General features: G+C 36.3%; 1 protein-coding gene across 1 annotated transcript; it reads left to right on the top strand.

Annotated features, from left to right (window-relative positions):
- Positions 1 to 4,371: 4,371 nt before the first annotated feature.
- Positions 4,372 to 5,710, top strand: LOC123306325. The gene is made up of 3 exons (XM_044888288.1): positions 4,372 to 4,460; positions 4,645 to 4,743; positions 4,921 to 5,710. The coding sequence occupies exons 1-3, from the start codon at positions 4,372 to 4,374 to the stop codon at positions 5,582 to 5,584; spliced, it is 852 nt and encodes a 283-aa protein (XP_044744223.1). The 3' UTR covers positions 5,585 to 5,710.
- The last annotated feature ends 7,229 nt before the right edge of the window (positions 5,711 to 12,939 follow it).

The raw sequence follows: 12,939 nt of genomic DNA, 5'->3' as shown, positions 1-12,939 counted from the left end.
TACCCCCTTCTATGTACCCCCTCTCATTGTGTTGGGTCAATTGATTCTGTAATGTACAAAAATGTTTTAGTTTAAAATCCTTCCCCTCTTAAATATTCGTCTTTTTTGAAATACTTATCCGATCACTCTATGTACCCCCTTTATGTTGTAAATGTACACCGAAAGCTCATCTATTCTATGTGTGACATGCGCAGCATGCTATTATACTTCAGATTTATGTATCTGTGCTTCTCATTCTGTCAGCTGTCAGTTCAGTTTAAGTTTAACGCGTCGTTGTGTTCACAGTTTACTTTTTCTTTTTTCCTTTCGAATAAACGGTTATAAACTCTGCAAGTGTATCATTAAATATAATAAACAACACTTTATAGATATTTATACGAAAAGTTGGAAAGGAAACCTCCGGATTTATACAAATCTGGTCTGTTCTACGCAATGTACACATCATGAAATGGACTATGAATCGGCAGTTATCTTGGAGCTTGAAAAGAGCTTATACAAAAGATCGTTTCTAGAAATGTATCATATTAAAAAATCACAAAATGTAATGAACTCAAAAAAAAAATGTAGAAAATATTGTGGACAAAGAAAAATGAGGGCAATGATGATGAAAATCACGCAGATTTTCATTATAAATAGAATTTATTCAGATCTGATTCGTATACATGTACAATTATAATGGACTTTCTATCAAAGTTTACGTTATGGAATACACAGATAGGACAAGGAAAAATATGTCGCATTGTCTTTATTTGGACACGTTCAGTAAACTGAATGATTATTTTTCAATTCATGTTGGCAGAAGAGCATTGCTGTTGAAAAAAAATCCATATTGATTTGTTCTTACTATAGTTAATGTAACTCTCATTGTGTTGAATCAATTGATTCTGAAATGTACAAAAATGTTTTAGTTTATAATCCTCCCCCTTTTAAATATATGTCTTTTTTGAATCACTTATCCGATCACTCTATCTGCCCCTTTTATAGATATTTATACGAAAAGTTAGAAAGGGAACCTCCAGATTTATACAAATCTTCAGATTCGGACTCTGAAATATTTTATTTATGAAATATCAATGAACCATTCAACATTGTAAATATGTGGAGATATATGCATATGAAATAAATACTAAGAAATGTACAAAAAGTATTTTTTATTATCCTCCACAAATATTTCTCCATGTCACAAAGAATATTGTTTTCATTTAAAATCATACATTCACATAATATCAAATTTTCAATAGAAGGATTGATCTGACAAAAAATTCCTATTAGTTCTTCAATGGATTTCGAACTTCCATTTTTAATATTGGTTATAGTTATACGAAAATTCTTATAATAAGATTTGAAATCAAGTTTCATAAGCATTTCCAATCTATTTCTGAGAAAACTTTTATTAAATTCTAGAATCTCAGCAACATCGTCGCTAATAAGATATAAATGATTTTCCTTATTCCCTGATCATTTTGAATCCATTCATAGTTGTGGTTGTAACAGAAGTATCATCAATAAATCGTATATCATTTGCTTCATTCAAATTGAGAATTTCAGTAAGCATCATCCATTGCATGTGATCAATTAATTATCCAACGAGATTGAATAATAAGTAAGGAAGGAAGATTACATCACAAGACTCATACGGTATGATGAAGTCATGATCATTTATGCTAACAAAATGACTGAAAAATATAGGAATCCAAGGCATTATGATATGATAGGGCAGATAAGGCGATTACTGGGGAGGATTTTTATAATAAAGAGAATGATCCAAGAAGTGACAACTCCCTCCTCAATTTTTGACCCGAAATTTACAGTTCTAACAATACTTGCAATAAATGAAGCAGCAAGGTCGTTGTGTGAATAAACTGTTGAGCCAATCAAACTGGAGTTTGGAGACAACCCACTTTCTATTCTGATTAGATAGGTACTTCAGTAATATGAGTTTTCGAGAGGTTAGTTATCAAATAAACAATTTAGGGAGCCAACTGCACCGTAAACATTTCTAAGTGGAGCTTAGCCAAGCTCCACTTATATTAAGGAGAACTTGCACCGTCGAAAATTAACTGGCGCGTGACTAAACCATAGCACGGTATAAGATTTGAAGTGCGACGTTGCAATTCACCATAGAATAGGTCAAATTTTCCATATAAGAACAAGAAAAATGGGTTTTTATATTAAATTCTCTGCTGTCAGTCTGCTCATACCGGCAAATTCAAACGATACGTATGTTATTAGTCATCTACGGTTCTCGCAGCTTACAAATATATAAAACCTCTTGAGAATATATTAGAAATGGAGTCTGAAAATAAACGGTTTCGAGGTGTAAACTATCCGCTCGCAGAGAAACAGTTGCTGTTACAACTAGTGAGTGGCGAAAAACATATAATAGAAAATAAAAAGACAGATGCGCAATCCTGGAAAGAAAAAGATGGTGCTTGGGAAAAATTACTCGGCAGTTCAATAGCATGTCTGCAATGAAGATATTTCATTGCAGAGAACCTGTGAAAAAGTGTTATGAAAATAAAAAAAAGGCAGTAGAGAAGCTGGTGCCAACACAAAAAAGAAGTTGTATGGCCACTGGGGGTGCAGGAAAATTCCGAATTCAACGAATTCCACTTCATCAAGATCTTCCCAGATAATATCATTGGCGATATTACCAAACGGTATACGGTATATAATTTGAAAATAAAATATTTGTTCATGATTTAAGCATTGTGAACATTTTCAAGTTAATTGATTGAATCTACTTCACACAATTTCTCCAAATTATGTACTCCAATTTTTATTGCAGGTGATTGAATTCCTTCGGGTGATGCAGCAGCTGATGTTTGTAAGTACAAGTAGGGTATAAAGAAGTTCAGAAAAGAGTTGATTTATTTCTAAATATCTACTCGAACGTACAACAATATAAAATGAGAATATTCTATATATGTATTATTTTTACTACGACTATAATTTTAAAACTAAAAAAATCTGGAAATGTTTCTAATTTGTATTATCGAATAAATTCATACTTTTAACTAGACAGTAAGAAAATTGAACAAAATATATAAATTTTTTGTTTCAGCAGAGTAACAGAAGGCGTTGGAGGGGAGGAAGAGGTAGAAAGGGAGGGTAGGGGAAGTGGAAGAAGGGGAGGTCGAGGACTACCTCCCCCACCTGTTTCAACTACTCCACCAGCGCAGCAGCCGCCGGCGCAGCAGCCACCGGCGCAAAATAAAAAAAGGCAGTAGAGAAGCTGGTGCCAACACAAAAAAGAAATTGTATGGCCACTGGGGGTGCAGGAAAACTCCGAATTCAACGAATTCCACTTCACCAAGATCTTCCCAGATAATATCATTAGCGATATTACCAAACGGTATACGGTATATAATTCGAAAATAAAATCTCTGTTTATGATTTAAGCATTGTGAACATTTTCAAGTTAATTGATTGAATCTACTTCACACAATTTCTCCAAATTATGTACTCCAATTTTTATTGCAGGTGCTAAAATTTCAGCGGGTGATGCAGTTGATGTATGAAAGTACAAGTAGGGTATAAAGAAGTTCAGAAAAGAGTTGAATTATTTCTAAATATCTACTCGAACGTACAACAATATAAAATGAGAATATTCTATATATTATTTTTACTATAATTTTAAAACCAAAAAAATCTGGAAATGTTTGTATTATCGAATAAATTCATACTTTAAACTAGATAGTAAGAAAATTGAACATAATATATGAATTTTTTGTTTCAGCAGAGTAACAGAAGGCGTTGGAGGGGAGGCAGGGGTAGAAGGGGGAGAGGAAGAGGGAGGGGAAGAGGAAGTAGAGGAGTACCTCCCACATCTCCCCCAACTACTCCACAGCAGACGCCAGCGCCGGCCTGAACAGCAGTCGGAGGCGCCTGAACAGCAGACGGAGGCGCCACCGCATACAGAAGAAATGAGTTAAGCCTTAGACTGTCTAAGAGTTAAGCAATAAAAGCAATTAACGGTATTCGATTTTCCTTAATAATACCTTTCTCTCTGCCCTAATTTACCTACTAAAAATTTAAATTTCAATTTGTCTAACCTGAAATGGTTAGACATTAGTCCTGTACTCTTTGTTCAGGCATATTCCATCTTTTTTTTTTTTGAAGATGGCGAATAATTATTTCGATAATTCAGTAAATTTCATCTGGTGCTTTTTATATCATACCCAAAATTATTCTCTGCCTTATTCAAAAGCATTTCTTCAGAGGCACGAGGCACTTTATTTTTTGGCAGCGAAGACGATTTTATATTATACAGTAAGTAGTACTTCAGTAGTCCGGGCAGATTTCATTGCCCGGACTATTGAGGCTTAAACTTAAGAAGTTCAAGGGTGAAGGTTTGTAGATACTGTTAAAATGACAGGTAGATCCATAGATAAATTCTTGAATAGGACATCATATACCAATCCTGGGAAGAAGGGGGAGGGGACGAGGAAGAAGGGGAAGTAGAGGAGTACCTTCCCCACCTCCCCCAACTACTCCACAGGCCCAGCAGACGCCTGAGACGCCGGCCCAGCAGACGCAGGCCCAGAAGACAAATGAATAAAACGGAACAATAAAAAATATTCCGGAATTCGATTTTCCTTAATAATACCTATATCTCTCTCTATCTGATTTTTTTTGTTTCAGCAGACTCATAATAGAAGACGTTGGAGGGGAGGAAGAGGTAGAAGGGGGGGGGAAAGAGGAAGAGGAAGAAGGGGAGGTCGAGGACTACCTCCCCCACCTGTTTCAACTACTCCACCAGCGCAGCAGCTAACTATGGAATGAATAAAAAATATTCCGGCATTCGATTTTCCTCAATGATACCTATCTCTCTGCCCTAATTTACCTACTAAAAATTTCTCTTTCAAATTGTCCAACCTGAAAAGGTTTGACATTAGTCCTTTACTCTTTGCATTGCAGATGCTGGCCTCTACGAGAAACGGAGAATGAATTTGAATGCATAGCGATACCTGAAGAGGATGGCGAGAAAAATCCTAATACATCGAATGCCAGTATTTTGGGAATTCTTGGGTATGAACAAATACCACAGAAGAAAACCTCTCCTAAGATCCACCCAACAATTGTGGACCATTGGGGAGATATCCTCCGATCTGGTTTACCGCAGAACAAGGTAATGGAGATGGTCAAAAAATACCCGCCGGTTGAAAATTGCCCTTGGATTGAAGTTCCAAAACTGAATCCTGAGGTGAATGTGGTAATCAATGAGCTGGCAAGGAAAAGGGACCAAAGGGTGCAGAAGTCTCAAAATCAGATTGGAGCTGCCATAACGGCAATCGCTCAGGCTCTAAATGAAGCCGTTGAAGAAGAATCCCCGAATATCAGGCTCATTGAACGCCTAAGCGATGCAGGCAGAATATTAACGGCGGTTAATTTTGAGGAGTCATCGTTACGCAGAGGGCTGATTAACCCAGGAATCAATGATAAATTAAAGGATGAACTCAATTCAACTGCAGTGGATGGGTATCTGTATGGAAATAATCTTGGTGAGAAGATTAAAGAAACCAAGGCCCTAGAAAAGGTTTCAGAGACCTTCAAATTCCTAAGAAACCCACAAAGCAGGTAACGACAAAAGGGAGCAAGCCTTCAAACTCGAAGGGTCTGCTGCCTGCAGTGCCAATATATGCAAGGAGCAGACGCTTCGAAAGAAGAGCGAATGAATACCAGGGTAATAGGCACACACGACAGAATGGTAAATATTTTATTGAAAATAGTAGTCACTATTCATACTCACTATGTTGAGTTGAAATTAAATAAAAGATCAACTCTTGGCTTATGAGAATATGAGATGCTCCAAAAATATAGGCATTTTGTGATAAGTCATTTTCCTCTACTGCTCAAATTGGTGCCAGAAAGTAGGGGATGCAACAGTTCTGTATGTTTTTCCCCAAATGAACTTGCGGCCATAAAGGTTGATCCATTAGTGGAGCATTTTTCTCTCGAAAACCGAGCAAGATTTGTCGGAAACATTGTGGAAAACAGACCTGGTCCTCCCTTCTCAGAAGATCCCTGGATATATTACATAAATTATATTGAATAATATTTTTCAGCATTTTTAAACTTGATGTCTTCAACGCAAAATCCGTCTCAGCCTTCTTCATCGTCTCATCCATTGTCATCGACTCGGATATTATTGTCTCAATCAACGTCACCGGTACAGCCAGTTTCAGCCATTGTAAAGGCTACTTCATCAAGGCAATTCCGAGAAAAATTAAAGGTGTTCTATGTGATTCTAAGTTAGTTTCTACTTTGGATTACCATAACACATTTATATCGTGCTCAGATGATAAATCAAAGTTGACATATCCAAGTGAGGATTTTACTATTTTGATTGGACGTGGAATAACTGAATTAGAGAATTAGAATCAATTGCCTTACATCCACTAACTGTGGATCAATTTAACCAAAAAACTTGATTTTGGACACCTTGGATGTTATGATCGCCCAGTGGACTTATCATTACTCCTAAATTAAAGACTTAATGAACGAAATGTATCCTTATCCTTCTCTTGACAAAGTCCTCCTGTATTTTTCAACATTTATTTCTCTTATTACGTTAATAAAAATGTTTATCTAACAGAATATAGAGTCACTATCGGGGTTTCCAAATATCATTTTTTCTATTGCTTTACTTGTGGTTTTAAGAACGTAAAGGAGAAAGATTCGTTGACCAAAACAGTATGGTCTATTGGATGAAGCAGAGAAGATTCAGAATTACAATTTCAAGAGGCTATGCGTTATTCACTTACAAGGGATCTGACTGGAACAGCAAGTGCCAAAAGTATCCTCCTGAAAACTTAATTTCACATTCTTCGAGGAAAGATTTCTGCTGTGCTGATAAAGACATACCGGTTATGTTTGTTATATGAATTCTCAGAACTCAAAAAGATGAACAAAATGTACCCAAAGATTGATATCACTGCACAGCACAGAACACAAATAAACTGTCTACTTTAACTGTCAAGTAACTGACTCACAGAAAACACTTTGAAACCATAGAGATTCTGTGTCGGGACGAGTTTCTCAAAAGAGATGATAAGGTCTCAGAGAAAAAAACTGTTGCTTTTTTACAAAAATTATGGCATTTCAAATGACAGAATAAACTATCTGACAAGAACAAATGATCAGTTCAGTGATTTAATCACTTGTATGATTAATAGATTTAACAGTAGTTTTGAATCATTATGATTAGAATGAATGCATGAAATCTTAAAATAAGTTATATGGAAAATAGTTTCAGCTGGTTTGATCAATGCAGAGATCACAAAATGTTTATTTTACACCATTTAATTAAAATAAAATTATATAGGATGCTGAAATGGGAGATTGAAAGTTCAAAGTTCAGTTAGAATGTCTGTCAAATCCCTTTAAAAATGGAGGATGGAGAACATATAGTTCATACTGCCAAAGATTGGAAAAGAAGTTTAATCTCTTAAGCCCGTTTGCAACAGCCGAGAATTCTCTGGAGAATTCTCTACAAAATTCTCGCAAGAAAAGGGCGGAGCCTATTTAGTACGCAACTGAACAGAGAATTCTACCGAAAGTGCGTATGTAACGGTACATAATTCACGGCGCATGAAATCTCGAGTAAATTTTCTAGAGAATTCTCGGCTGTTGCAAACGGGCTTTAAACAGTTGTGAAAGGAGAAATTGTGAAACCACGGTTATATCGTGTTCCTCTTAGATTCAACCTATTCTCTGTTATCTTTGTTAAAGTTCGAGTGTTTATCTATCATCTTTTCGTTGTTTCAATTGTCTGTGAAGCTCAAGATGTCCTCTTTTTGCTGCATGATAAATTGTGGGAGCCGTGGAGAACGCGACAATGTTCGTTTTTTTCGCATTCCTTCAATTTTGTCTAGTTATAAGAATCAACAGCAATTGAGAGAATTGGCCACTTTGAGAAGACAAGTGGCTAGCAGCAATTAAGAGAGAAGATCTTACTGAAGATAAAAATAAGTATTTCATAACAGGTATTTAGTGAATATATTTAAAATGGATATTTGTTTTGAGTAATATATAAATATCTCACAGGCGAACCAGTAGCTTTGAAGGATACTCTGAATCCAGATTGTATTCCATCCCTACATCTTGGTTACGGATATGAAAGAATAACAGAAGAAGATGGTGTCAAAAAGAAAGGGTTATGTCTTTCTCTATTCTACATGCTTTACTAGAACAAATGTTCACATTTAATATATCATTTTTCACTTCCTTACAGATCAGGCAAGACGTGGGAGAAGCAGGACCATCTGATGCACCTCTTGAATTGCCTTCGGAGGACAGTATTGAGTATGTATCGGTTCCAGAAAAAATCCAAATCTCACAAGCAGTCCAAACTGACATAACAAATCGAGAGTTTACCTCAATTAAGGTAGAACTGAATGATTTGAGGCAGCAATAATTGAAAAAGATGTGCGGAAGTATTACATGGCAATGATATCAAACACTTTATTATACTGACCTTCCAAATATGGAGTTAGACAAAGTTTTAAATTTAGTTGTATTTTTCGTGAAAACTAATTTGAACACAGTGCTATCGCCCACAAATCAAGTGTTATTGACACTTAGGCGCGGTTCTCACTGGAGCGATACGATAAACGATGCGACAGGTGATTCTATAAGCAACCCGACCCTGATTCGACACGGCTCTCTTATAACCGTGCAAACGTAATGGAAGCAACTAATTCAGTGCACACTGAAGCGATCGCGATACTACATCGATAAATATCGAAATCGCGTCGGTTTGGGCGACACAGCTGCCGTGTCGCTTCAGCGACAGAAAGGTGATTGAGAATCAAATCGGAAAAAGTAGCATAGAATTTCGTAATTGATTGACAATTAAGCGCTTAATTTGGATATCGTATCGCTTCAGTGTGCACTGGTGTGTTGCGAAGATAAAAGTTGCATCGGGCGATAAAAGATTGCTCATGTTGCATCGCTTATCGTATCGCTCCAGTGAGAACCGCGCCTTATGAAACTGAGATTTGAACTTGTTTTTCAAGGATATAGCATATAGATTTGGTATTAGTCCTACAACAGCGGCTAATTATTTTAAAACAGTTTTGGCGATTCTATGTTCAACATTGAAGAATTTTGTATGTTGGCATGAGAGGGAAACGTTAATGAGAACAATGCCTTCCTACTTTATAAAGGCGTTTCAGGAAAACACAACAGTCATTATTGGCTGTTTTGAAATCAAAACAGAGAGACCAAATGATATTTTGGCAGCTGCTCAAACATGGTCACTTTACAAGCATAATCAAGCAGTCAAGTACTTGATAGGAATTACACCACAGGGCAGTATTTGCTTCAGCAGTGAAGGATGGAGAGGATAAGCATCTGACAAAATCATCACGGAACAATCTCAGTTTCTGGAAAATTTATTGCCAGGTGATACTGTAATGGCTGACTGTTTTTTAATAAAAGAATTCGTTGAGTTGTTTGGGGATACTGTAAAGTTGCCAGCATTCAAGAGAGGCAGATCTCAATTCCATCCAATAGATTTGGAACGTACCAGAGCTATAGCTAACGTTCGAATTCATGTAGAACGAGTCATAGGTTTACTAAGGCAAAAATACACAATATTAGACAGTGTAATTCCGATGACTCTATTGAGTGTGAAAGGTGACGAGTCAATTTAAGATGAAATCGTTTTTGTGTCGTGTGCTTTAATTTATGTCCTCTTATTTTTATTTAAAAAACCTAATTGTTCCTTTGACGAGTTGATTGATTTGAATCTCACAGATGTATTTCTTCTCAGAAAATGTTTCACGAATGTCCAACTCTAGGAATAGGAGAAGGAAAGATAATAATCACTCCACCTACAGAGTGTTTTATATCTCTTGCAGGAACATCTGCCTCGATAAATGGAACATACGGAGTAGTCCCTGGCTACTGGTACGGACTGATCCGATACAAATGTGAAGACTGCACTGGGTCCATCCCCAGTCCATTTTCTGGATGTCATGGGTGCCTAGCATGCTACCATGACTCACAAATAAGTACATGCAATGGGAAGAATCCCTTTGTATATTTGTCAGGAGTGATTACAGGAATATTAGTTATGTCATTTCTGTTAGGGGTCTGGTCAATGTGGCTATATCCAAAAATCGTATATCCTGCTATTCAAGATATAATAGGAAGGATTCCTTACGTCCACGGAGGTAGGAAGCTAAAAAAGGATATCAAAAGAGAAGAGAGGATCCAACAAACAGTGAGAAGAGAGCTATCTCTGAACTCGACAGTACTCCCTGTAAACCCTACTAATCACCCCCGCCCTTCAATCATAGTGTAAAATCTAATTATACATGATTTTTTTTAAAGTAAGGAATTGAACTAAAGAGTACACTTCATTGAATCAATTGTTGAAAACAACATTTGTTATGAAACGTTGCAATCATATAGATGTGAATCTAGTGATTCTCGAAAAATATGCCAAGAACTCTGATTGAGCGATAAACATGTATGTAGGAAAAAATAAATATACTATCATTATGGACAATATATCGCAGATATAAAAACGCGACAAAAAAGTAAGTACCTACTCAGGCGACTACTCCAGTTGGCCAGGATTCAGGGACCTCTTCCAGTCCCTCGTAATCCAGAACTCCTCAATATCTGATGTCGAACGCCTCCACTATCTACGTTCATCTCTTCAGTCCACGCCTCTTAAGCTCATCTCTGGCTTAGCCCTCACTGGCGCCTCGTTTCCCATAGCTTGGGACAGCCTCCTCTCTCAATATGAGAACAAACGTCTTCTCTTGGCAGCTCTTTGCGACAAGATCTTCTCAACGCCTCAATGTTCTCCTCAAAAAAATCCTCGTCTTTACTACAAGACACTCCTCACCAACCTTGTAGAAGCTCTACAAGGTTTGACCGCCCTCGGCCAATCACTGGATTCATGCGACTTTCTGCTGGTCTACGTGATCACCAAACACCTCGACCGCTCAACTCGCTCGACAGTGCGTTCCTTTTTTATTATGGAAAATGTTCAGGAAAATATTGATATTTGTGGAAATGTGTTTCAATGTGCCGTGCAAGATGTGCCTAGTTCTCCTAATATCAGTACCGCTTCTACGGAAAGTTTTTCGGAAGTGTCCGATGAATAGACGGACATTAGGTAATACTAATAAAATTAATACAACAAATTTTACTAATCATTAATTGTTTAGGCTCGTTAGTAATGTGAGTCATGAGGATCGTATACCTGAGAAGGTTACTGCATCTGCCTGGAACTGTTTTGCTTGCAGTGTTCATTAATTGAAAGTACATATATAAGTTTTTTTGAAAAATGATCGTATTGAATTATTTGGTTTCTCATCTTACCTAAGTTGCGGATAATTTAGATTTCTTAGAATTTCTGCGTTTATTCTTTTGATAAAGAAATTATATGAATGTAATATGTTTAAATAAATATATCCAATACTTATATATACATTGATGAATGCAAACAAAATAATTGTAGTCATGAATAAATGACTAATGACAATTTATCTATCTATATATAGTATCAATCTTTAAATTCCATTGGTCGTCTCTGTTTTTGTGAATGGTTTGGTAATCCCTTTTTTGGCAGGTAAGATGCTATGCGATTGTTATCCTCAATTTAAAGTCTTTATTGTATAGTAAGGGATAGTGAATTACTATTGTTCAATAAGACAAAACTCCTTCAAACGTACCCTCCATCGAACAACAAGCAGAAATTGAAGAATTAATGGTGTTGATGGGAGATACTTTTAATGATGAGGCAATTCACAGTACTCCTTGTAAAAGGATGAGGTCTTCGTCAGAAGAGAGAAATAAGGAATAACAAAGAGGGTTGTCGAGTACAATGTATATATTCTATAATTATATAATTTAATATTAAATAATGTTTAGGTCTGTTACTGATTCGAATATTTTCAGAGTATGGCGCAGAGGAGAGTTTGTTTAACTCTTAATGGCGATGGTGGTCCACAATATGAACCACCAATTTTTCGACCCAACTCATGCGGTAGTACTGTATTTGAACCGCCATTTCAAATGCATTTTCGAACTGTAGCAGCCGCTCAAATCATCTTCGGAGAAAATCTAGTCGCAATTGAATTGCAAAAGCGTTTGATCACAATCGATAAACCAATATATGTAGGAATGTCTGTATTAGACATTTCAAAGGTTTGCTTGTATGAGTTTCATTACGATTATTTCCAACCTACTTTCAAAGAAAGTATATTGAATTATGTAGATACTGATAGTTAAACTTATGAAGTATCAAATTAAAATCCCTATGAGTACATAAAAAGTGATTGTTACGGACGCTTGGATACTGACTATCCTAAAAGAAATCCATATGAAATTCCTCAAGTCAATAAAAATGTATTGGGCTTGATGAAGGATGAAAATAATGGTAAGATAATGACCGATTTCGTAGGTTCACGATCCAAAATGTAATAATTTTGTGTTGATAAAGAGGAAATAAAAAAAGTGAAGGGCATAAAGCGGAATGTAATTAAAAGCCTGTCTTTCGATGACTACTTGAAATGCTTGATTGATTCCAACACAATTGATAAGACAAAGAAATATTATCTCTAAATGTCATGATGTTTTTTCAATTGAACAGGAGAAAATTGCATTGTGAGAGACGATAAAAGATACATCCTACCTAATTCACATTGTACTTTACCTAGGGGTCATTATCGAATATCATCATCCTAGATTCCAGAAAGTGAGAGGGGGAAAAGGTTAAGGATGAACTATGCTGTGTCGGCCATCGAGAGAACTTTCTCATACTACAACCCGAATTTGTCTGAGAAATTCATCAAAAAGAATCCACAAATATGAAGAATTTGAACAGTTTCCAATCAAGGATTGGATGCTTGTGGGGCAATTCATATTGCACCTTCGACAGAATCGAAGTATGGATACTGGGTCCTCATCATCATC

This window comes from Coccinella septempunctata, chromosome 2 (assembly GCF_907165205.1).
Source record: "Coccinella septempunctata chromosome 2, icCocSept1.1, whole genome shotgun sequence".
Taxonomy (NCBI): domain Eukaryota; kingdom Metazoa; phylum Arthropoda; class Insecta; order Coleoptera; family Coccinellidae; genus Coccinella; species Coccinella septempunctata.
This window is presented reverse-complemented; position numbering and strand designations above follow the sequence as displayed.

Excerpts from the sequence above, each read along its gene's own strand:
- LOC123306325 (XM_044888288.1), top strand. The coding sequence starts at position 4,372 with ATGACAGGTAGATCCATAGATAAATTCTTGAATAGGACATCATATACC. Across the intron at positions 4,461-4,644 it reads GGGACGAGGAAGAAGGGGAA|CAGACTCATAATAGAAGACG; the intron begins GTAGAGGAGTAC and ends TTTTTGTTTCAG. Across the intron at positions 4,744-4,920 it reads GAGGACTACCTCCCCCACCT|ATGCTGGCCTCTACGAGAAA; the intron begins GTTTCAACTACT and ends TTTGCATTGCAG.